Source organism: Xenopus tropicalis, chromosome 1, assembly GCF_000004195.4.
Source record: "Xenopus tropicalis strain Nigerian chromosome 1, UCB_Xtro_10.0, whole genome shotgun sequence".
Taxonomy (NCBI): domain Eukaryota; kingdom Metazoa; phylum Chordata; class Amphibia; order Anura; family Pipidae; genus Xenopus; species Xenopus tropicalis.
Window position 1 is genome coordinate 156,744,767 of NC_030677.2, and position 27,450 is coordinate 156,772,216.

The 27,450-nt window shown below is 39.5% G+C and overlaps 1 protein-coding gene across 2 annotated transcripts in view; it reads right to left on the minus strand.

The window, feature by feature from the left end:
* The window catches only part of mmp17 (matrix metallopeptidase 17), a 59,785-nt gene extending 45,638 nt beyond the window's left edge, over positions 1 to 14,147 (minus strand). The window contains exon 1 of one of the 2 annotated variants that reach the window (XM_012966783.3): positions 13,612 to 14,147. In XM_012966783.3, the coding sequence (XP_012822237.1) occupies positions 13,612 to 13,737 (126 nt within the window). In that variant the 5' untranslated portion in view covers positions 13,738 to 14,147. 2 annotated transcript variants of the gene reach the window in all.
* Between the last annotated feature and the right edge of the window lie 13,303 nt (positions 14,148 to 27,450).

Below are 27,450 nucleotides of genomic sequence, written 5' to 3' on the forward strand. Positions count from 1 at the left end.
TGGGATAGGACTCTGTAAAATATACGGGGCACATTCATCAAAAACCTTAACCTTGAAGTCTTATTTGTCCTACTTGATTTCAATTATAAATGGGTTTTTTTTCGCATAGGATGTATTTATTCCATTTTTAGGAAAAGTCTTATTTTTCAAAATGATTCTTTAGCTGGCGTTTCCAAAATATTTTCCTAGTTAAATGTTTTTTTCCATATTAATAAGTCATTTTTTCCATTTCGGTTGGTTTTGTCATTATAGCTCGGCAATGGCAAAAAATAAAATTCTATCCTTACGTGTGGGTTGTGTGTGCTGGGTTTACTTGGATAGGTTGAACTTGATGGACTCTGGTCTTTTTTCAACCCTATGTAACTATATAACTATCCTTGGAAAAAAAGTGTTTCTCAGTGCGTTGTGTCTGATTCTGAGCTTTCAGAAGGAGCCAGCACTGCACAATAGAACTGATTTCAGATAAGCTCCTACTCAGTCTTATTTTCCATGTTGGGTTGGACTTGACTGTTTCCTACTTCTTCTGCTTGGGTGCTATTCTCAAATCTACCACTAGTATCTAGCATGGGAGCATGTTTAGCAATGCAAACAATTCATAATTAATTTTGATCTATACAATATGGAAACTTTCTCCAGGCTTCAGATAACCAAAGTTCCAGCCTTTACTAAATTTAATGTATTTAGGGCTAAAGTTCCTGCTGCCTCTCACTGTATTTAATGTTTTTATGGTGCTACTATTATTTATAAGTGCATACTGTGTGTGTACATCTATATATCCTTTACTTTACAAGCTAATTCAGGCTAATGGTTACATGGGCCAGTTTTTCCAGTTTTTGTTCTTTAGCCTGAAGTCACCCAATCCATTTCATTTTATAAACAGATCCATACTCACACCAATGCAAAGGAATTTTCAGGAGATATGTCGGTGGTCGACAAATCTTACCGTTGGCCATCATCTTTAAGTAAATGGAAGGAAATATTGGCAGTTTTGCCTGTTTCCCCACAGGGAGGTTTCCCGACCGGCAGTGATACTTAGCCCAAAATAGAGCAGCGGCAGCAGCACAGAAGCATAAAGGTGCTGTCAGTTCAAGCAGCTGAATCCTTTAGAGTAGGTGCCAGAGAGCTGTTATCTTGTCATCATCCTTTTGATTGGGGGGTGGGGGTAACATAACTTGCAGCACAGCAGTAAAGTGTGACTGAAGTTTATCAAAGCCCAATAGGTCACATGGGAAAGTAAGAAAATGGCTAGCTACATGTCAAGTTTCAAAATTAAATATAAAAAAAAAGTTTGCTCATTTGAAAACGGATTTTAGTATATGACGTGCTGGAGCAGCACTATTAACTGATGTGTTTAAAAATAACACGTTTTCCCCTGACAGAATCCTTTTAATTTTCAGCCGACTACCCAGCTGGCCAAAATTACCACCAGGTGTTGTTGCTGTTTCAAATTTATTATATTAGTAGTTTAAAAATGGCTAATATGGCTAATATATCTTGAAAACATAATATCTTAAAATATCTTCATGTACATTTCAAAAAGGTTTTTGATGTTTTATGACAATGCCTAAACTTAGCTTAGCTATAACCCATATGCACGGCTTAGCAGGAAGAGCAAACAAGTAAATAAAGATGTAGATATTCTGAATATCACCTCAGAGGCACAGATTGTTACTGTCATTGACTGCTGTTCCTTTGAGTTGGTACACCAAGTCTAGTGCAAAAAGCACAATACTTCTATTCTTATTCTCTGACTGCCCTTGAATTGCTCTTTCAATAGCTATTATATTATAGAAGAAAAGCAGGCACTGAAAGCTGATTTCTGGCCATTAGAAACCCTAAAAGTTTGCCAGTTTTAAAAAGTATGACATTTATAAGACCAGGAAGACACAACCAGGGACATTTCCACGTACGAAAAGTCCAGGGACAGAAAGTAGGAATATGGGACTAACCATTTTTACCCAATTCATGCTCTATGAATGCTCTATGGAACAGTGCCAGCCAGCAATTACCATTTACAATTATGAGCATACCATCATCACATTACTTAATTAAATTAAGCCCATTACATTTCTTATATTGGTACATGCATATATAATGGTGTGTAGTTTTATGCGTTAGCTTTACACATTTTGCTTCTCTGCTTTAATATGCCATTCTGATGTCTTCCACTCGATTTCTCATTTTGTACCTCATTCTGTTATTGTCATAGCAGACAACATGTCAGAAAACAACAGCAGGCAGAGGATCTGTAAGCAACTGAATGTACAGAGTCCCAGTCGCACAGCACGACTAGACAACTGGATGTGACAGGAAGATGACATTACTAAATGAATGCCTTTAGCACTCTAATGTATACTCTACTCTTCTGTTAGTGAAATTAATAAATTAAAGAACAGCAAAAGGCACATTTATTGTGGGTGATAACCCCAGTGACTCCTATCTCTAACCTGAGTCCCTGGCCCACTGTATTTCTACTGTAAAAATGCACTGGGGTACTTTTCAACTCAGCACCGTGCTGTGCTTTTTTGGAGAAGAGGGTGCTGGCCTGGGATTTCAGGTTAGTGATTAGAGTTAATGGGGGATGCATAACATATTGGCATGACCCACTGAATTTGGCTCATTCACTTTACTGATAATGAACGGTTTTCAAAGAATAATGATGAAAAAATGTTTACTTTGATGATGTGTATTTTTTAAGCTAAAATGATCCTTTATGGCATAAACTTCATTTAACTGTGGGAGAATATTTCAAAAATATTATAAATTCTGGTGCAGGTACTTCCATTTACAATGCATCTTAATGTCTCAAGCTTCTAACACTATGTGGCATAAACCTATTTGCAATTCTTTGAATGAAAATTCCAATGCTTATTTATTACACAAAGAGCTTTCTCTGCTTAACAATCTGAGCAACACTGACAGCTCACGAGACAAATACAAAAGCTTCTGGCTTCAGGGCAGATGTGCTGGGAATACAATCTAACTGGCTGTGGGAGAAACAATATCATAACTGTAATCTCCACTAGAGGGAGCTCTGGCAACATTTATTAAACTATCATCAGTGTTTTTGGCTAATTTGCTAATAAAACGTTTCTAAGGAGCATATTCTTTTTAATTAACAATGCAAACCTATTGGGCTACAAAAAAAGAATGAATTATTTGTGTCTGAGCTTTTACTTTGGCAGAATTGTGATTTTTAGAAAGAATTAATCAGCTTGATCTGCCCCCAGGACCACTCTCAGTTCACATTCTGGGGTTTTTTCTGGTTGCTCAGAGTGGATTTCTTTTTTATGTACTTCACTGAATAACAGAGGTGAAATGAAAGATGTTCATATTTCAGCTCATGACGTGTTGGGGCAAAGTACAATTCAGTGCCCGAATGTTACAAGTAGCTGCATTTGGGATCAACCCCATAGGGATCAATGGCCTCTGCCCTTTAATGCCAGACTACCAACAAGACAAAGCCAAATGGCTACTGTTAGTATGATCTATCTTAAGTTATCCTCACAGAAATAGTTTAACAGACAGATCTATCAAAATGACTCAATCAACTTCTGTGTGAAAATTCTGAAACAGATCCCTGTTGATGTGTCCCAATGACAGGTCAGGAAATCAGTAATGTAGGGAAAACACTGGTATGTAACAGGAATGTCTTGTCTGTAGCCTCCCAGCTGTTGTAGGGCTACAGTTTCCAGAATACTCTTTTAACAGCTGAAACAAGGAGACACAGAACAAGAAGAGGTAGAAGGCCATGGTTTGTATGTTCCTGGTATTTAACATGCAACTCTATCTACTAAAAGGAGTAAGAGTGAATACCAAATATTCCTTTACCTCCCCCCAGACACATAATCCCACACTGTATGTTCCCATGTATGCCCCATTCTAGAACAGTTGTTTCTTCAACAGATTCTTCCCTTTACAGTATCTGACTTTACTCATCTAGATTGGGTGAAATTAAACATAATGGATTTCGAAAGTATTTTGGAAAAGAGAGATTAAAATAAACAGGACAGTAAATACAATCCTAGGAAAAGGACAGTAAATACAAAGGTCTCAGAGTGAATTGAAAATTAATGAGCCACAAGCGTTCTTGTGCCATGTCTGCAGGCCATAAAAGAGCTTTGTCTTTCGTTCTGCAGTCATTCCTATGTAATGTATAAATAGTCAAAAACCAACGCTAAAAATAGATAATTTCACAAAGCACCACAGAGCCGAGATGTGACCCACAGTCCAACCTCATCACTATTTAGCCCGTCATCACCCCCATTAAAGACTCCTCAGTATACAGCTGTCCAAGCCGAATAAAGAGTTCAGGAATAAAGAACTAATGAGGTCACCGAGAGGAAAGAGTGGGATGCGGGAGGTCTCAGTAACATTCAGTAGAAGTTGGGATGTCTATGTGAGCGCTCGGATGCTACTGATTCATGATCATCTAAGAAGCAGCAAACCGCTTACTCCCAGAGCGAACGCTTCAGAGAAGTTGTCACAAGACGTTCTGACTTCATTATCGGTGAAGAAGGTGCAGTGATTGAACAGAACAACAGGATCCAATTCATTAGCGATTTCTCTTCACTAAAGTCATAAAGCCGAGGTTCTCTCGGTGCCTCATATTTCATCTCTCTCTCTTGTATTACTGACAAGTAGCTCGGCGAATCAATAAACACAGCCAGCCTTCGCTAAATAACTTCTCTAGTCCATGTATTAGGGATCTTATACCTGTGGGGCCTGCAGCTGTTGAACTAGAAACCATAGAAACTTTTGCAACGTGAACCCCCAAATCCACCTATTCTGCTCATTATTATTAGTATCCATAAGGAGTCAGCATATTCTGCAGAACTATCCAATAAGGTGGTAGGACTGACAATAAGAAACGTAAAAAAAAAAAAAAATATATATAAATATATATATATATATATATATATATACTGTATATATACAGTTCAGGGCTCATTTTACATAGGTGCAAGATTCATGCATTTCTTCTGCTTTATAAAGAAAAAGTACACTGAGAAAACAAGTGTTTATCCAAGCATTTTCAATTCATTGCATGTATAGGCATGCGCAATTTTCTAATTTTCGATGCATGTTCTAATTAATGTTGAGGCTGTAAACAACTTTCAAATGCATAAAAAATGCATTAAGCACATACAAGCTCACTGCGGCTGCTTTGGCGTTTATATGCACTTATACACTGCAGAGGTCTTGCTGGTTAGAGCCAACAACAGGTTTATTGTTTGTGACCATTCTCATTAAATCAGATATTCCACTCAGCCCTGCAGTGCATTCAGCTCAACACAGTGCAATGTGACACAACCTTTTTTTCCATTGCAGTCTATGAGTATTCCTCCAAAAAAAATGTTGGTAAATGGCAATGCCGGGGTATTGACATCAGCAACAAATGGATAGCCTCTGTGTGAGCATGCATGCCTCAGATCAACAGCTAAAAGGAATGGCTCAGTAAGTAAGGATAATAATATGTGGCCAATATTACAATAGCTTCTGATATTCTAGGGGACAATATGTGACCTATGATTTACAGTAACCCATAGCAACAATCGCCAGTTAGAATCTACTGGTTTTGTGCAGTGAAAATAATAAATGCTATCTTGCTGCTTGGTATGGCTGAGATGTGAAAATCTTCCCCTGCATAATTTTGTAACCTCTAAAACACTAAACAAGCTTGGCCACTTAGTGTAGTTTTTTTACACTAATATTATACACTATACACTATATTACACTAATATTATAATGTATGTAGGTATATATTTCTATTGTGCATGCAGGGCTGTACAGTTGCACATTACATTAAAAGTATAGACAGGCCAATACAATACATTATAAATGAATACACAACAGATGTACATTAAAGATTAAGTGCTCTGCCCCATAGAGTTTACATTTTCCACAACATTATCTCTCTGATCCTACATGCATTTCCGTGTCACAGCTCAGTTAACCAGGATTATCAACCATCAATACCTTTAGATTCTACCTCTGTAATGAATCCTTTGACCATCGTGATATTGCCCTAGAAAGAGTTAGGCTGTTATATAAACACGTGCCATTTGTTACCAGTAGAACCAAGAGACCTTAATTGAATATCCAGGGTGCTAATTAATTCTTTAGGCCTCATTCGCAATGCCCTATGCAGTGTGAAAAGTGCAAAAAAAAGGCTGCAATTGGCTGCTTTTTTGCACTTTGCCCACTGCATGGGGTACTGCGCAAAACGCCACTCAAGAATGGTGCAGATGCACCTTGAGTGCTGCCTACTTTAAGCAGTGCTCGATTCAAAAGGGGTAAAGGGTGGCACATAGGCATCCCTCCTCTGCTCTATACCTTGAGCGTAATTAAACACATACAAGTTATGGAGCAGCAGGAGGTGCAGCCCACATCTGGACCCTGTCCTGGCACAACAAAAGCACACAGTAGATTCTATAGCACATGCTTCCAGTGCAACTTGCAATTTTCCCATTCTGCCTAGCGCTAGCACCTTCTGTGTGTAATGTGTAAGCATTCTGGCAGATAGTGAATGGTAGAGCCCAACTCAAGGTCTTGCCCTTTCTGTGTGCCAGAGACATGTTTCCAACAAACGTGCGACCAACGTTGGTTGTGTGAGAGACAATAAAATTCCAGGCTGTGTTGTCTGCATTGCAAGTGAGTCCTACAGGAGACATCGCTAAGCCTGACAGAGGAATTTAATTACACAAAGAGCAAGCCAGTACATCTGGCACCTGTTTGGAAAGAGCATCCTTCCCCCCAATGGACACAGGGGTCTAGCAAAGCAAGCGTGACTGCATAGTTAATGAACGTGCCATGCCAACGATAAACCAGGTCAAGATGCTGCCTGTTATTTAAAGACTGACAGGTTCACCATGGAGACATATCTCTCCTGTTTATTAAATTACAAAGCTCTGCATATATTAGACATATACATCAACGCCATGCAGATGCACAAAATAAATTACTTTGATGAAAACTTTGAAACTTTAATCCTTGTAAATGTCACCAGAGATGCAATCAATCCACAGCAGGTGCCAATCTGTTATCCCACGGCAGAGGCCATACCCAAGGCAGAGCTATGCTGCAAAGCTATTTTGTTTAAGTGAGATGCTGTGATCCTCAGCTCTGACTAATTTGCTCTATAGCAAACAGCATCAGTGACAGAGACATGCTTACTTGCAATGCATTCCTACACCAGCTCTCTAGAGCCATGAAGTGATGGCAGATCTATCAAATATCTTATCTACAAAACTGATTCCAAAATGCACTCTTTTCCATGAAGATTTCTGGCATTTTACCCTAATAAGGAACCCTGTAAAGCCATGACACTAACAATATGTTGGCTCAGGCACATAATACAACAATCTGCATTTCCTATTATTTAGTAAAGGCTGTGCTGGGATATTGGGAGAGAGCAGATTGAGCAGACTAAATGAGTCTAATTATGTTATGTGACACAGCAACCAAACTTGTTTTATAACAGAGCTTGCGCGGCATGATAAACATTCTTTAATGATTCTTTTGCTTGCAGCGATAACTTGGCAATATGTCTAATAGAGACAAATAATGGCAAATATATGCCAGCCAATGGAAATGAGCCTGGAAAGAGCTAATCTAATCACAGACTTACTGTAATAAGGGTCATAACCATTTGCTGTGGCTGCAAAAGCCATGTACTGGTCAGAACAGTAGCGTGTATAAAGGATTTCCCAGTGACAAAATTTAAAACAAATGAATACATACTGAACAATAAAGATGGGATTTACATTGTATGAACACTATAACAGATCATTAAAGAAAAAGCTGACTGTGCCAGCTGTAACAGTTACTCTTATAATGTATCCTGCAAAGAGTGAGTAGTACAGGGGAATACCTATGGTGGTACCTGGGGTATTGGCCATGCTAATAGCTAGGTAGTTGTTCTTGCTTTTTATTTTATTTTTTAGCTGGCCATGCACCAGTAAATATTTGACCTTGCCCCAGCTAAAGAACGCTATAACACAACAGGAGAGCTATGGAAGAAATTTAGAACATTTATGGACAACCAGCCCAAGATAGCATCAGTTTAAGAGTAGAACTGCAATCTGAATCAGTAATCTTCACAGGGAGGAAAGTATTATGAAAATAGAAGGTACAAAAGCATACAGTATAGTGAGGGGGTGGTACAGTGTGCAAGCATTACAGCCTGGCTTTATTGGCAGCAAGAAAGGGATGATCTGTAAATGAAACAGTCACAGAACTGTTCCCTCCAGCTAGCAGCACAGCAGCCCCATGCCACAATAATATCTATGGTTACGTTTGCATTAGGTTTTACCTGTCCTGCAGTGCTGCAAAGCTGTCATTACGGATTCCCCTTCATAACCTTATCAAAATGTATCCTGCACTCTCTGCTTTACCATCCGTTCTTTAACATTTGGAAAATGCGCTCTGATATTAAATAAGAGGGTATCCTCACACTGATAATAGTGCACAATGTGAACAAATAATACATATAAGCTAAGGTTACACCTCCAAAAAGCGGTTTTGCCCAGGATTCATCAACTGCATTTATTCTGACAGGCAATATAGCTCTTGCTGATTTATTCCAAGAAATATAATTATATCATTCCTACAGCCCAGGTATGGGCAAATTGTGGGCAACTCATTATAATGCCAACACTATGGAATGAACTGGCCAAGAGACAGCTGCCCTTCCATTAAGTGAGACACATATGCCTGTGATACAGTTCCTAAACAGATGCTGCTGTAGTCATTTCCAGTTAGTGAAGATGAGCTCAGACCCCCCTTATGTGTGAGGCTCCCTGTTGTACCACAAAGCTTGAGCAATACTAAACAGAATTCTAGCCCATTTTTTCCGCATTCAGATGGGTATTTACAGAATTTCATTCCAAGTAAACACATGCTGCTATCTTATATTATCCAAGTAGCATAGTGATAATGAAAGTTCTACAACATGCGGCGTGTACTCTTCCACTCGCAATCCGTTGGCAACAGAGCTGGAGCCTTTCCATCCTAGCAGTTCACTCATTCATTTTTTCAGACGTCGCTAAAAGCAGAGCCACATTATCTGGAGCCATTTAGCTTAAGTCTCCACAGTAATTCCACTAAAGCACAGTATGTCGAATTGCAGATTGCTGTATAATGGGCCCAATTCAGAAATATCAAACCCATATTCTGCAAAGAGACAGTAATATCATACTTCTGATTTCTCTCCTGTAAATGACTCCATACCCTCTTGATTTTTATGTCCTAAATGTCCCTGAACTATTTCCAGTGAGAGTTGCAATGGGTTTGCAGTCTATACTGTTCAATATTCAGCTTCACGGTGAGACTTTTATTTTAATGACAAGAAGGCAGACTGAACAGTTTCTATTATCAATGCTGATTGACTAAATATATTAGGTCATTACTAGCAAAACAATTCATTGTGCACAGTTAAGTATGTTAGTACTACAAGCTGCTATTGGCATTATAATCCCTCACAAAATGCCTGGAGCCTAATATGACATCTCTGGCTTTTATTTGGAGGCATTTAAAATGCTAAGTAACTGGCAAAATCTATTTGACTTAATTTAGTGCCAGATTCTCCATTAATGAACTGAATTCTGCTGCAAATTCATATTCTTATCGGCAAAATCAAAATTCTGGAAAATTAGCTTAAACTGGCACAGGGAAGGGTCATGGGTACTGCAGTTGAAGAATTGGTGTTGGGCTGGATTGTGTCGTCTGATTCTGAGTTTTTGGATTCAAACCTCTAGTTATAATTGGTTCAAATATGTACTTGGGCTTCACGGTAAGCAACTAGCTGGTAAAAGCCTTTGAGGCTGTTTTATCCACATTTCGCAAGTTGGATTAACAACCTACCACCCTATGTTAACTTTACACTATTTTTCCATATTCCTTTGAACTGCTGTTGTACTAGAGCTGGATGGCTCCATATGTGTATAATGAACGCCAAAGGGGCATATTTCTTAGAGTGTATAAGCCTACATCACTGGTGATGTTGCCCATAGCAACCAATCAGATCTTTTCTTTTGTTGTCTAACATGTAGGTGAATGTTCAAATTTAATTGCTTTTTTTGAGACCATGTTATGTGTTAAGTAGCTCATATTTGTATGCATTAAGACTGGGGGTTAAACCTTGACTAACTTGATATTTTTTATAGCGTGTAAGCCAACATCAACGTTGATGTTGTCAATAGCAACCAATAAGATCTTTGCTTTTGTTTTCTAATTTGTAGGTGGCTGTTCAAATTTGATTGCTGATTGGTTGCTATGGGCAAAATCACCGGTGATGTTGACTTACACGCTATGATAAATATGCCCCAACTACACTTATCTTTATTAATTGGCCACAAGTTTGTAACATTTGTTTCTGGGGTCATGTGACTTTTGCAAACAAGACACAGTTTCCATGGCAGACAACCAAATGCCTAAATAAACTCCTTCAGCATCCAAACCTGGTAGACACTTAAAGGGGCCTAGCCTGATGATACCATAATAAAGGAAATCTGGTTATAGATCTAGCTCATGATGCATGATGCATGCTGATGGCATATTCAACAAAACAGCAACAACAATAATTTCTGAGATAGGAATATCATTTACTCTGAAACCAAAAGCCATGACTGAGGGACTGCCTGTAACGTTTTCCCAGAGACCACTGGGGTACAGTAGTCAGAAGTGCCCTGTCAGTCTTCATGGCCATCAATAAACTCCTTTCTTCTTGCCAACTTCCAGCTCACCCCCACATTTCTGTGAGGGGCAGATACATGCTTGCCTCTGCATTATTAACTCCACAATAACAGAGGTACCATTAAATCCCTGCATTATTTTAACATATGGAACAGTTCCTCACGTTTTTTCCAGCTGTTTCACAAAAGTAAAAAACATGATGTCCGGTTGCCTAACACACAGCAGCTTGAACCAAATTATACACTTAACAGGATCACTAATCAGTTAAAAAGTAGGGCTGCAGGCTGCAATGTTTCCATAATCCCATGCAGTACTCCATGGGACCCCAACCTTTTTGACCCGGGAGCCACATTCAAATCTAAAAAAGAGTTGGGGAGCAACACAAGCATGCAAAAAGTTCCTGGGGTGCCAAATAAGACCTGTGCTTGACTAATTGGTATCACCTATGTAGTTTGGGTTTAAATGGATACAGTCTTATAAAACTATCACATACACCCCAATAAATCAATGGGCAGAAGCATCTTGGTATGAAACCTAGTTAAACACACATTCTCAGATAGAAAACCATAAAGATATAATGTTTTTTCCCCTGGAGATCAACTGAGCGCTGTGACACTCTCCAGCGATAAATGCTATGTTATCTGATAGACCATTGAGGAAAAATATCAGTTTTCTCTTCAAGATAAGAAGAAAGTTGTTATCCATACCTTGTCCCCCTTGGTTACCAAAGATGTCAGTCACTTCTGCTGACAGCCACAGCTACAGTATTTCCATGCTACATAAAGGTGCATCAAAGATACTCTGCATGCCATTGATATAAGTGTCAGGATGATTTCAAGACGCCAAAGAAACATATCTGATCAAGGAGGACAGAATATATTTACCGCCCTGCTTTCAGTTTCTGTTGGCAGAAGTCACGGCAGGGCAGGTGTTTTTAGCAGCGTGTGGCTATAAAGGTGTGCCAGAGACATTATTCAGTGTCAGATTTATAGCACTACTGATCTGGCCCAGCTGTGACCTGCCTGTTATTTTCTTCCCAAGTGGGGCTCGCAACAGATATCCTAATGTATTGCCTGTTTGTTGGTAGCAAAAGATTAATGAACGCCAATTTCCTGAATTGCCTCTACAGTGGGGGACATTTAAAATGACCTACATTGCAATCCTTTACCCAAGGAATGGGCAGAACTTGCCATAAGTATTATTTTATTCCAATCTTTTTCATCATCACAGTGGGGAGATCTCTGCAGGATATTTGGTTTATTTCCAAACACACAATGAACTAAGAGTATAAATAGTAATTATGACACATGATATGTGTAATAATGTAGCAATTTGCATATGTGTAAGCTTTAGAATACTACTATATTAATTGAATTGGATCCCACTGCAGTGTTTTCAACATTGTGTGAAAGGATTAGAATGTAAGAGGGTTAATTGAGGATAATTCAAGGTGGGATAAGTGGAACTATTAATTAATGAACACCCAATAGATTCATTAGAAGTACCCTTTGCACATAATTTGTATCATAGATATAGTGAAGCCAAAGATCTTGCTTGTATATGTACAAAACCTGGTTTGTATATATATGGACAGTGTAGTATGCATTTTATAATAATGAGTTTGCAGAGTAGCAACGAGCTTTTCAGCACCAAAATGCACCTCCTGTTGGCTTTCCAACTTATTCTACAGGAAGAAACGGAGCAGAGAGCGGTTTGGAAAGAACATGGTATAGCTCTAGCAGCCTTTTCGCACTTTACAGTATAATAAAGCCATTATGAGAATGATGAGCATAGAAGCAATCCTTACTGAAGATACTTTGGCTTTTAAGTGTCAAAACACAAGTCGTGAATAAATCAGCCTCAGGCATTTGCTAGAGATTAATTACAAGCTAATAACATAGGGCAACAGGGCAAGCTGGTGTCAACTCTGGCTTGGTGATCCTATACATACCAATGAATCCATCGTCCCCCCCTCCTCCCCAGAGAACTGTCTTATTTATAAAGCAAACCCTAGAACCCTAATTACAAAATAGTGCAGTTGACTGATAAAGAAAAACAAATAAAAGCAAACATTTTTTAATTAGTTTGATTGTTAAAGATCTTAAACCTGTTGACATTCAACCACTAGACAGACTCCTTACATAACCAGTACAGCAGGCTGTATAAAGATAATATATTTCTGTATATTTTACTATGGCTTGCCGAGTCTCTGATTGTTTTAACTATCCAGATACCAAACACCTCCCAAAATGGAGCCCACTTTTGGAGCTGTGACATGTCCATTTCTGAATCCCTCACTGCCCCTTCCCATAATGACTAATTATTTCATCAAAACATGTAAATATGAGCCTAACTCGGCTATTCTTCATTAAAACATCTCTTTACCTACCTATTTGCCTGTTAGAGTCTGACACTAAGAAGCACAGCCGGCTGGGTTCTACAGCCAGTGCCTTGCATTCTATTCATTTTAGAATGTAGGCTAAAGATGTGTAAAATAAACACACCTTGCAATAACCTAGAAATCACTATTTTTCTGAGGTTTTATTTATCCCCAACCCTTTTTAATTCAGATCCTCTGGCTGCACAATAGAAGTGGACTGCTCAGCCCTCTCACTCCTTAGCAGCAACACAGTTACGCACAAAAAAACGAGATTCCGTCTCACCCAGAGGAGGTGGCTCCAGTTACACTAAAAGTTCAGTATTTTAATTACACTCATCTTCAGCACCTACTGGGTTAATATCTGCAATCTATATAGGCAGCACAATGAGCCTAAACCCCACCATTCATATATGATGTATGAAATGAATACTGATCATTCTCTAGAAACACAGAAAAGGGTGAGTGCTATGCAATCCCTTCCTCATACAGACACATCCTGGTTATATTTGAGAACAACTGCCCAGTTGGCCACTTACAACTCCCCGATTTATATCCTCAGCTGTAGGGGTTGGAGCTGCCATGGATTCCCGTAAAGCAATCAAAAGGCCGATCAGAAACATCTCCTGGTGCCAAAAACTCTCTTTGGAGGGGATCAACAGCATCCCTTGTCTTCCTCCTCAGCCCTGGGTAGATGAAGGCGACATTCATGTGTACACCCAAGCCCTCTTCTTCACATCTCCTCTGCAGCATCAGCACAATTCCACATGTCGGACCCTGCTGCAAGAATATCTGCATGCCATCACATCACATCCCATAACCTCTGCCAACATCCAAGGAAGTTTGAAGAATTCAGCACAACAGGTCAAGGTACCATCGAACTGTCAGCACCAAGGGCAGCTCCTCAGATCACATGGGAAGCACGGTAACAGGCACAGGGGAAAGCAGCCCGATGCTTCAAGGGATCTGGGGTTAAGATGTGACCTGCGCAGCCAGCAGTGGCAGCCAGCTGGAAGTTCAAAGACAGGACAGACTGAGCGCTCTGCAGCTTCTGTTGCTTGAAAAGAGTCTCTGCCGAGAGGTGCAGATGAGAGAATGGCGAGGGAGGTGCAGGGGGAGGGAAGGGAAACTCAGCAGCCTATGGGTGCCAGGGCCCTGCCATTGGGAGCGGCTTGTGAGACGGAGGGTAGGGCTGCTGGTGGATCTAATTATTATTTTGTGCAGATTCAAAGCACAAAGCTGATGAGCTGCTGCATCTCATCTGAGCGATAGAGGGCTGGGTTGAGCCTTGCAAGGAGGATTTCTTTCTTCTTATCGGAACTATAGTGTCTGGGCGCAGAATGACTGGCTCCTAAGTGGCTTGCAGCATGGCAGCAGCAGATCCCTAGTGTTCTGCATTGGGCCGCACACTCTCTCCTGCCAACCTGCCTAATGCCAACCTGCCCAATGCCAACCAGCATTGACACTGACTTACAGAATTAGCAGCAATATTCTCTGAACTGAGACAAGAACACTGCCAGCCCTCCTGCAGTTGTTGAAGTGCAGGTTCCAGGAGATACTGGGGATGAGCTTAGGAACTGCCTGGGAAAGTAGGGGCTTATGCTGTAAAGGACATAGCCTGGCACCCCCTGTAAAGACATGTATGCAAAGGCATACATAATGGCTCATTTAAAAAGTGATATCAAGGTCTAAAGGGCTATCATTTTTGCAGCTTGCTACCTCTGAGTTGCACCTGGGTGCTAGTGGTTGTGCTTCAAGACTGGCATAAAGACTTGTGTTTCTTTCATGTTGCTTGTGCCTTTCCAGTCTGTGTACAGCAAGAGTAGCCCATGGGTGGCACCCCTTGCACATCATTCAGACTAAGCAAGATATCGCAATGGGAACAAGGCAGTAGGCACAATAGAACTCTGTCATGGCTCCTTGGCACTGCTCTTTGCATCTTGCACCCAGTTTTCTCTCTAGCATAGTAGTGCTTACTATTAAGTACTGCAGATTTGTGTCCCCCAGCCCTGAATGAGCCCATTCCATTTGTATCTGGGGGCTGTAGGTGCAGACTTGAGCCTAGGGGGCATCACATTATCTGTAAATTATTTGTATAATTTTTTATGCCAGCTGCCGTTATAGTGCAGTTCCCTGTAGCCACTGACAGCCCTTAGCAGTGCTGGGAGTTGTAGTTTCTCCAAACCTGAAGGCTGATGTCTGCTCAGAAGTGATGATGCCTGTAAGAAAAGAATTCATGCTAATTTCATAATTGCCTTCTGCACCTTGAAGTCTTGTTTCCATTAAGTTAAAACAGTAATACACTTATTAAATGTGTCTAAAATCCTATTGTAACTAACTGTATTTATATCCTCATCAATTCTTTTTTCAGCCTCTCATTTCCACCTTTCATAGAAATACAATTCCCGACATTCCTTGACAACTATATTGTGAGTAAGCTGATGGAGATGAGGTTAACACATAGCTCTCCAGGAATTACAAATGGGCATCCCTGATGTACAGGTACATACTAAAAAATATCATATATTATTGGCCACATATTATAGTGTATTACTGTGTTTTCTCTTTATACAAACTGTTATACAATAAAGTAAAATGGACCTATATTTCTCCACCCTCAGGAGCCTCTTGGATACATTGGGAGCCCAAAGCAAATGCCTTTTCTGCTCTATCTTAAAATTGGCTTTGTTAGTGTGACAACGCAGAACTATACGGATCTGTCTTGTGTCCAAAGTCTGCACAATTGTAGACGAGCTTTCCAAATATTTTATCATCCTTTGGGTCACTTCTGGCTTAGGAGAAGGGTTTTTCCAGCCAAACCTACCTTTGTAATATTCATTATCATGGGCTGACACACTGAGTTGTAGAAAGAAAATGTATTATTGGCATTCTGTCCCCTTCATTTGAATAAATATACACATTACTTAAGCACTATAGAATTATTTAGATAAAACTGCATGCAAATGCAGGAGAGAGATATATCCATGCTTATTCCACTTTATGCAACCGTAAAATTCCTGAAATGTTTATTTTTTCATTTTTATGGCTGTAATCATTCCAAAGCTTACAATCTAGTGGAACTAGGATGTCTCGTGAACTTGGAGGATTTGTGTGGCAGCTTTTGCAAATAGCACTTTTAAGTGGGTTGTTGAAGGGAAACTAAACCCAGATTTTAAAATCAATACTAATTTGCAGGGCCTATTTACTAACATTCATCTTTTCTGTTGCTATGGGTTCCTGCAAATGGGCAAATCTTGTGCCTTTTATTACAGATAGGGGAAGGACTTGGGTGTACTTGCCCAAACAGAAGTAAATCACCGCTGTGCTATTATGGGCAGTTTGGAAGTGAGTCTGACAGTTAAAAGACTAATGGTAAGAACAAAGCATAGATTTTTAGAGACCAAAACAGCCCCCAGCAACCCAATAAATAGTAACTGTCAGTGGAATCTTACAGCAGCCCCTCTGGTGTTTGCCAGAATCTGCAGAAACTCCTGCTGGTGTGATAGTGTTTATTGGAACCTATGATAACTGCAGTGCAGAGCACAAGAGTTTGGAGCTTGCAAGTTCACAAAACTCCACAGAGAATGGTCTGTAGAAACCATAACATTACTGGGCTATAATGAATCAGTGAAAGAGAAAATGGCAGGTGGAGATGTTGCAGGTTTTTCTGAAAAAGAATGCTGCATTATTTGGGCACTGCCTTGTTTTGGCTCATACAATTCCCAAGGTGCCCACGAGATGCCAGAATTTCCCACCAAGCTCCTGGGCCCCAGTGGCAGTGCACCAACTACACTGTATAGTTTTGCTCCTACTGCTGCCGCTGGCTATATGACTGGCATTAGTGATGATCCCATAAACCTGGCGTTTGTTTTGTCAGGAGGAAGAATGGATCTGTGCCCATTTTGTGCTACTATATACAATATGCACACCGACTATTGGGACTCTGGGGAAGGATACAAAATACAGAAAATGGGAATGGGAATATCAATCATTGCCAGTTTCAATCAGACAGAACTCTACTCTCAGTTTCTTACTGTGAAGCCACAGTCCTGTAGTGCTGCATGGGGATATGCACATTCAGGCATAAAAGCAGTTAAAGCACGTGCATTACTATTGATGAATAGAAAAACAGATCCCGTGCCAGATCCCTGCTGGGTGCAGGAGGTATTTGTGGAATTAATATTTCAGATGTGAATTATTTTCCTTCCAAAAATCACCGACAAGCAGTGTTGCAGAAAGTAACCTTCAGGCTGTCATAGTTAAATTATAATTTTTACTGACTTTAACTGAGGGCTGACAGTGGATTCTGGGAGTTGCAGTTCAATAACAGCTGGAGGCCATGTACTTGCTTTAAGACTGTCAGAACAAGGGTGCTTGCTGCAGCCACAGCCCTCCCCCACACCAACCTCAACAATTACTAGACTGTGAGTGGATACAGGGATACACAGCAAAGATTTCAGTGAAATAAAAACAACAACATTTATGGGCTCAAATTAACAAAAACATAACTAATATTTAATTGATTTTTAGCAGATGTAAGATGTGGAGATCCAAATTATGGAAAAATCTCTTATTTGGAAAACCCCCGGTCCCGAGCATTCTGGATAACAGGTCCCATACCTGCATTTAGTCATGGATTATGTTATGTTTAATAGCGATCCCTACAATAGCCCCTTTCATATTAAACCAGTGTTAGTATACAGTACATGTCCTGCTTTCATCTCTCCGGTTCCACACTTCTGCTTTAGTTTGACACTAGCCAGGGGGATGCACATATAGCAAGGCCTTTTTTGACAGTTACGTGTGTCATGCAACATGGGAGTCAGTATGTAAGCTATTGATCTTGGCAGCCGGAAGGTTAGCACAGAGGATATGGAGGGAGGATGTGAGTAGTGAGGAGCAGATGGGAGAGGGAAGGTGGGAACAGTACGGTAAGGGGTTAAAGTGATACTGACACTAAAAAAACAACTCTTTAAAATATTGATGTAAATTAAAGTTACCTATAGGTCATGTTGATCGATTTTCACTGATAAGACTGACTGTCCCTTCTCAACCTGTCAGTTATAGCTTCTAATGCTAACAGACAACTGTAGCACAAATATGGCAGCCCCCTCATAAAGGGACATGGGGGATCAGATAGGTAATGTAAAAGCACAGGGAAATACATTTAAGGAAAAATGATGAGACACTGTCAGACAGTTTAATGTCTGGTGTCAATATTTCTGTTACAGATATGGGATCCATTATCCGGAAACCCATTATACAGAAAGTTCCAAATTACAGGAAACCCATCTGCCATAGACTACACTTTAATCAAATAATTGACATTTTTAAAGTCTGAATTTAAACAAATGAGAGAATGAAGAGAGAGCCCTAATTGCTGTGGTTGTCTACTGCCAAGGTGGGTCACCAACCCTTAAGCAACAAATATGCACTCTAATAAAGTTGTTTCTGTCAATAAGTACTGCATTTATATACATATTATGTTAAAGAAAATATAACAGCTCATAAATAAATAAAAAAAAAATCACAGTGCCCCTTATTTACTCTATCGTTTACTTTCACCTATATCTCCTAGCAGTATAGTAATACAGCCACCAACAAATATAGTAAGCGAGGCAATTATTGCATGAGGACTGCCAAATTACAAGCATCTCTCTCCCACATTTCCCTTTATATAGGAATACTTACGTAAAACGTACTGAGTAAAATATGCTGAAATCTCTGCAGTTGGGCAATAATTGCATTGCCTCCGGCACTCCAGCTACAGAAGAAGACTGAGGTAATACCTACCTGTGCTACATAGATGTCAGCATGTCTGTACATTTATTTTTTCAGTCACAGATTAAGAGGCCAGCTGACTCATAACTGCCGTAATACAGGCACGAGGCTGGAAATACAGTGGCTGAAAATGATAGGTTTGAAAACAAGACTGGTCGAGGTAGAAACAAAGTATTAGGCCTGGATGATTAAACAAGTGCTAAGCAAGAAGACTTAGGTGCAACTCTGTGAGGCATGGGACTGAAAGGGCACAATATTGCAGCCCTTAGCAGTGCCTCAGTTATGCCTATTGCTTGGTAAATGAGCACCTTTATTGGAAATGGAACTCTATTACTTAGGCACAGATGCAGATACAACGGAAAACCTAAAAATACTCCCATGAACTGAAATTTAGTGAAAGGAAAACATATCTGTTACCTATACCATACTGAAGAGCTCAATATATTGGCAGATATTGTTAAGCTTCGGCATTATATACAGGCCCGGATTTGTGGCAAGGCCACAAAGGCCCGGGCCTAGGGTGGCACAATTTTAGGGGCGGCATGACATTTTGCGGCCATATGGAGCAACGGGGACCTCTCCCCACTGCTCCGTATGGTAGTTTAAATGGCTGCGCATGCGTGCTTGCGTCGGGGGGATGAGATGTTCGCGCATGCGTGCCGGGGGCGGCCTGGGGCACCTGGATTTGAAATCCGGCGCTGATTATATATATTGTTAAAGTGACTCCTGATTACTCGTACTATGGTACCTAACAGGCCTTAGGGCTCCTTTGCACCTTTCTCTGTGTGATGGTCTACCAACTGCACTTGCTTTGTGGCATAAGAGAAAAGGAACATGGTATAGGCATGTGATCCATTATCCGGAAATGGCTCCCAGTCATACCATCTGAATGACACACAAAAGGCTTTCATGATGCTGCATGCTCCTCAATGCCCACATCAACATCAGTGCCTTATTTATGAAAGAGATGAAAATATCATCAATGAATAGTCTTGTCAGTACAGGCAATGTCAGGGCAATCAACAACAAGCACTGACAACAGTAGCAGTTAATCTAATACGGAAGCAATGAGTAAGAAGCAAGAACAGAAGGATAGGTCCATGAGCAATATACAGAATGGATCCTAAAAACACATACAGTAAAGGTGATATAAGATATTTAACAGTGGAAGTTAAGAGGCAGAATTGATTGCACAAGAGAAAGTGTATAATTTTTGCAAGTATACAGACAGAGGGTTTTTAGCTTTTGATTAACCACTACCATACATCCTACATTCATCCTAGTTGATGATGGTATGAACGAAACAGAACCACCATTCCGTTCCCCATGGACATCTTATTTTATGCGCCTCACTCGTTCACTTAAGTTTCAAAGGTAAAGTTGAGTATGTTATAATTACTGAACTCACGTCAGGTTTGCTCAGAGATGGAAGTAGATAAAATGCTTATTGATATACTTAATTACACTGACACCCCAGAGCACACTTATTTACACCACTCAATGACATAAACCCTGTGCCCTGTGCGCATTGCTCCATCCTGTGAATAAAATTTGGTTCTAATTAGTGAGTAAATCTGTCTCATTTTGGATCAACGTAAAATTGCAAAACTGATAGAAAATGTGTGAAACAGTGAAAAAACACAAAACACATTGAAGTCAATAAGAATTTTTTCACTGCTACCACACAACGTTTTTTCTCACTCCAAATCCTTGTCATTGGTTGTTTTTTCTGAAGTTTTATCTCACTCCAAATGCATTTAAGTGAATGGCCATTTCTGAGGTGTGTTTTTCGTTTTTCAGCAAATTTGTTTTGCATCAAATTTTTGTGAAAATAACTTTCCGAAACGCAGAATTTTGCTGCAAGTCCATGTGTGGTGAAAAAATTCACTCATCACTAGTTCTCATTTATAAGGAAGAATAAATTGAATCTGTGAAGCAAAAATAGGGGCACAGGTGGTTAGCTTTATTGGAATGAACTTGGACATAATGATGAAGAGAATGACATTGGGTAAGCTGAGATGGAGGACAGGTGGTTATCTTTATTGTTATTAACATGCTTGGAATTGTACAGGGCTACAATGTCTGAAGAAGGGAGGGGAGCATTGCCGCAACTGAAAGAAGAAAAATGCCTATATATTTGGTTTAAAATGTAAGTGTCAATGGCTGACTGTAGCACACTGTGCTGGAAGGAGGTCATCTCCTCATTTTAACTCATTTTGTACAGATGATGTGTGGCTGGTTCATGGGTCTCTGTACAAGCTGGGTGGGCATTCCAAAATATGGAAAAAGTTGGTCAACTGAATTTGTAGAACTTAAAAAAAACAATAATAATGTGTAAATGAAATACTTACTATTACCTATACAGTATAATACAGTTGTATGTAATTACCTCCTGCACTAGGCCGTCAGTTGTGTGTGCACTATACACTGTGCATGGTGTTGTAGAAAGTACAAAACTTATTTTGTGCATTAAGTATAAAAAATGATTAAACATTACTACCCAAATGCATACTGTGATCTAGAAAATTGTATGTAAAATATATTTCAATATACAAGCAAGGACAAAGACATCTTTATAAATAGGCAGGCAATCTCTTCTCAGGCCTATTCATTAATAATTCAGTAGGCAGACGAATGTAACTGCAGCCCAAGGAGCCCACGGAGCTACACAAGTTAACATGATCACTATCAGTCCCTGTGGTACTATCTGTTCTGAACTGGTTTGCGCTCCAGCATATTCTTGAAACCAAAAAGCCCTAGTAATTGGTTCATTACCATTAGATATCTTTGCTCTTTCAAAAAACCTTTCTTGTTTCTTTTTAATCAATATGTGGTATGTTAATAAAGCCTTGTACTTATACTAATTTGTAAACAAAATTATTTTTTGCATATAACGGAAAAAAGGTATTTTTTTAAACCAGATGGGAGAACAAACAATCCATTCCTAAGAAAAGTGAACCTGGACTTTAGAGAACTACTGAATTTATGACAGACAGAGAGACAGAGAGGTTTTAGTCTTGTTTATGTGGAAATCTGTCAGATTATTCAGTATTCAGACATTATTGGAAACATGGCATCCTAAAATGATGCAATACAGTCAATTGTAACGTAATCAAAAAGGTGAAATGAAAAAAATGTGGCAACCAGTAACCATGGAAATCTGATCTTTATGTGATGCCTTAAAGATGAATGGTTGCCGCTTTACTCAGTGCTGGGTTGGAGGGTGTTCTTCTTTGTGTTCTGGATCAGACTGGACCTCCCATGGACTCCCAAAAAACCTGACACTGAGGGACACTCTTGCAACAATTAGATGCAGACAGGGCTATATATAATAAGGGTCCTGTGGACCTATGGTTGCAAAATAAATGACTGGGGCCCATCTGAGATCTTCTTGCAGGTCAGTTGGACCCTGTCTTTCAGATCTTTAGACCTATAAGCTTCTCATTAGTTCAGAATTATTATTATTATAGTTAGCTAACACCTTTTAAAATTTTAGGGGAATATTTATTGGAGAGTATTTTAATAAAAAAAAAAGTGAAGGAAGTTGTTGAATTTCACTATGGCTGACTGTTGCAAGCTCTGTTTTCACACTATGGTAAATATGGTTAAATTTAGGAGAGCAATTTGTTTGTTTCACAGGCCCGAAACAGAAGGTTTTTCTGGCTGAGATCTGTCCTATGTGAACTGTGACTGGCAGATCACATTCATTTCTGACACTTCACAAATGGGATGGATGCAGAGTAAATTGACCCTTTCCCTGATGGAGTTTTTGGTGACAGTGGGGAAAATGCCATGTAGGCCATGGGACAAAATGTTCCAGCCTCAAACATGTTGTTGGTTACTCAGGTCAACCTTCTACTTTACTATTTACTTCCTATTCATATCCAGTACTGCAATAAATATAAAAAGAAGAGGGCTCACTGCAATTCATACCAGTAGTGAGCTCACAGTGGACATAGCAGAAATGCGGCACATCTTTGCCTCCCAGTCCTAATTTCTTTTATCAAGGCTCCTCGCTGTTCAGCTTCTTACAGCCCACCCAGCTCCTATGTTTGTCTGTCCTCTCCTTGCTCTCTGAGGCTCTCTGGAAATCAGTTCACTCTGAGACAGCTTATATGCCGAAGCAGAGCAGGGTGGAGCTGGCCAGGGAATGTCTTTAGAAAAATATTCCATAAAGAAGATACATTTTAGTACATGTACAAATAATAACAGTAACTTTACATAGATAAATAGATAGATAGATATTTTGCATTTCCATTGAGAAAATGTCTCTCTTCTGAGCCGTTTTTTTCTACAGAGATTTTAAGAACATACTTTTCCTTTAAGCACAGACTGGAAAATATATGTAAACCAGATGAGATGTGATACATGTGGGATCTTCATACAGAGTTAAGATTCACAAATCATCACAGCACAGAAGAAAACAAGAAGAAAATAATAAAGGCAGATGGCAGATTATTTAATGGAAATTGTCTACGAGTGCAGATGTTTCTAAAGTTGCTTTCTGCCATTTGGAATATTTGCATCACCATTAGCTGGTGTTTAAGCCTATTCTCTGGTTTGTCGTTCTGTTCAAGCCCAAAGTTTTATAACATTTGAATGATGAGAAACCAGTTTTTCCTTTGCAGCCCAGCCCTGTGTGTTTTTAACTCTTTGGGAAAGGGTTGTCAGTGGTGAAGCATACAGAAGCTCCCAGCATCCCCAGCTAGCTGTTAACTGCCTCAGAGCACTTGTTGACTCCAGTTCCGACAATACTGCTTTTAGAAAAACCAAAACAAAATATCTAGCTGCCTTTTCAGTGGCCTTTCATTTATAATTAGTGGTAATTCCATATAAATATATTTGGGAATCATTTATAATGATAATGTCCCTTTATAAAAAGGCAAAGTGTTATGTTTGTAACCTTCATGCCTTCCTTACTGTGACTGACACTTAATTTTTCTCCATAAATTTCCATGCAGGATTTTATGCACTAAAAATCATGTATTTGAATTATTGTTTAAAAAACACAAATTTTCAATATTTATGAAGTAAAAGAAAACCTCAGATGTAAAACGTCAGCATCTGAAAGCTTGAGAAGTCATGTAGTCAATGGGAGCTATCCTAGGCAAGATTTAAACTACTCAGTTCTAGTTTTTACATTTTTTTGAAAATTATGAGAAAAATATGAATTTGTGGTATTCTCGTTTTTTCTCAGTTTTATCTGATCATTTTTTTTAAATTCAGATTTTCAATAAATAAGCTAACATTCACATTGATTTCTACATTTTGAGTTTATCTGAAGTAGAAAAAAATATGAAAATTTCACAAATATGAATTTGGATAAATAGAACTCTTCAGGTAGATTGCTAGAGCCCATTGTTGTTCAAAAACACTCTTTGGTTTGCATTCCAAACACATTTTTTAAAAAAGTGATTTGGGAAATGGTTGTTGCTGTACATAAATTATACATAATTCATATCAGTCCTTGCCTAGTGGAATTTACTGTTTAAGTTCTTTGTCACATTTATACACACTATGTTCAACTTTACCAATAACCAGTTATCCTGCCTATAAGTTATTGTGCAATTGCTGTACTAGAACCCAATGCAACAAAACGCTGTTAGAGCAGTGTCAGACTGGCCCAGGATACAGTAAAACTCCCGGTGGGCCCAGGTGTCAGTAGGCCCCTCTTGCTTCTAACCTGTAGCACCTGTTGTGTCTCCATTGCCTACTGTTAGTTCTGACTCTTAAAGGCTGGAGTAATTGCTGCAATGGAGAGTTACAGCAGTATTTTTTAAGCTAGATATTGGCACCATGAGCACGTGCCACGCATGTGAATATGCATACATATGTATATATATGACTATGTATTGTGATTCCCTGGGTGCAAATTGCATATGAAAAGATAAGCATAAGGATTTAATCTGTATTTGGAGATACATTTTCTGTTGAATGTAATGCTGAGAAACATCTGAATACCTGTTTCTGCTGTTTCCTTCTTGCCATACTAGACTTGTCACTTCCAGGTCCTTATCTGACTGCTTTCTGACCTTTCCCCATTTAACATCTTAAGAATTTATGGTTCTGTGCCTGAACCCTTCCTGTTCCTTGCTTATGAACTGGCGCTGCTTACACTTCACTCAGCCTTTAAAATAATTTTTATTATACCCTCGGTACCATACAAGGATTTTCTATTAATCTCAGTGACATGTGAGAGATGTAATGGCATCATATTCAGCATCTGGGCTTCTAACGAAACTTGACTTACAAGGTAGTTGTAACAAACATGTATTCTTTTTATCAGCCCCTGTTCCCTTTTTCAGTTCTATCTAATTGTTGATTGATAACGGTTGACACAAATTGTCTGATACTACAGCATACAGTTTGGATGGGTTGCATACAGTGTAACTAAATGTAATGTGACTAATTGAATTCAGTTTATTTCCATCCTTTTTGTGTCTATAACTCTTCTAGGAGTCTAACTAAATCTGATTCAGGATTTGGCAATATTAAGTAGGGTAGGGCAGAGAAAATCTTATTAGCATGTAATACAGAACTCACTCTTCAGCTGTGGATAAAAGAAAATAGACATGATTCAAACAAATAATACAACAAACAGAAAGAAATCTAAAGGAACAAGGGGAGTTAAATGTTTGATCTTACCCTTTGAGAAATTAGATCTAGGAAACTATTCAGTTCTTTTGCAATATAATTGTTTCATGATTCTACAGGCAATCACAGGTTTGCTGGGTTGATCGATATTTAGGGGATATGTTGGTCAATTCTGAAGTTTTTCAAAACTAGGGAGAAGTGGTAAAAACGCATTAAAAGACACAAAGGTATGCTGAGTATGCTCATGAGCGAATCTGTTCCGTTTCACTTCGCCGAAAAATTTACGAATCTGTCAAAAGATCCGTGAAACGGCGAAAAATTCACGAAACGGTGAAAATGTTGTGCGGCAAAAAAAATTGTTGTGCGCGCCTATTATTATGTCGCCCGCGGCTTTTATTTTGTCGCACGGCTATTCTTTTGTTGGCCGCGGCTATTATTTTGTCGCACGCCTATTATTTCGTCACCCGCGGCTATTTCGTCACCTGTGGCTATTATTTCGTCACCTGTGGCTATTATTTCGTCATGCGGCTATTATTTTGTCACCCGCGGCTTTTATTTTGTCGCATGGCTATTATTTCGTCGCCCGTGGCTATTATTCCGTCGCCCGGCTATTCTTTTGACGCCCACGACTATTCTTTTTTGACGCCGGCGACAATTTTTGGACCTGCGGCAAATTTCTCTGCAGCAAATTTTTGCGTCCGTTTCGCGAAACAATCCGCCAATGGCGAAACGCGGAAATTCGCCGCGAATCCATGCCTGGCGAAACATTTCGCCCATCACTAATGCTGAGGTCTTCTCCTGTAGGGTCGTCTTATCTTCATTTTCTTCCCAAGGGGTTCTCTTAAGGCAGGGGGCAAGGGAGTGGTGTTCTCAGGTTCATTCCTGAACCCTTCATTACATAGTCATCAATCCAGCAATTAGTGATACAATAGGTGAACATGTGACTACTCTCATCTGCACCTGGAAATGATACAGATTCTCTAACCCAACTGAACACACATCTCTTAGACTCGTAAATAGTGATGGGCAAAATAATTCGACAGGCATGGATTTGCGGCGAATTTCTTGGGAATTGGGCGATAAAATTTGTTGCGTACAAATTCGCTGTGCAACCAAAAATTGCTGCCTGCATCAAAAAAAATTGTCGCACGTGTAAAAAAAAGTTACACACAGTTTCAGATTTTTTGGTGTTCAAAATTTTGCAAATTTTTCAGCAAGATGGATTCGCTCATCACTAGTTGTAAAGAACATCCATACTGCGCTACAGTTTGTCTTTTATTTCTGTTTGTACTGACATATGTGTCTTCCCATGTCTCTTATGTGTGCTATTAACAACATGCGTGTGGCTCTCCAGGGCGCAGGCCAGACGTCATCCTGCCTTGGTCATGTGTGAAGCCGTTGCATGTGAGCTGACAGACCTTCACAGCCAATTTATACATGGGCCCACATAATATTTTAACTTTAATCAAAGATATTCGGTTCTGCATGCCACTGTCGGCTATATACATGGACATCAAGAATACTTTAGATGTAGATTACAGTTGCATTTTAAACACTACGCAGAAGCCAATGCCTGTCATTTATAAACACAGCACTTATTTATAAAGACATATTTTAATGATTTACTGTAACTACTACATCTAACCCACACAAATCCTAAAAGAATGGCATTTAACCCCTCATAAAAAACAACACAAAGAAGAATGGAAGCCAAGTCTTATATGTCTAGAGCAGGGAGACCTAAAAATGCCTGTATAACATGCAGATGACAGCCGGGGGGTGCAAAGTTCTTCAATCCAATCCAATAGCAAACGAACAGGATGGTTTTCTATTAGTTTTAGCCAGAGAATTAGCTCAACACCACTAGAAACACCTACAGGTATATTGCAAGTTTCCCGGGCTCTGTATTTTCAATCATACATTCTCAGCAATTCTTACCTTCAAGGGAGATACCTATTACTGGATTACTCGCTGCAAATTCCATTTCTGTCTCTTCTACGCTT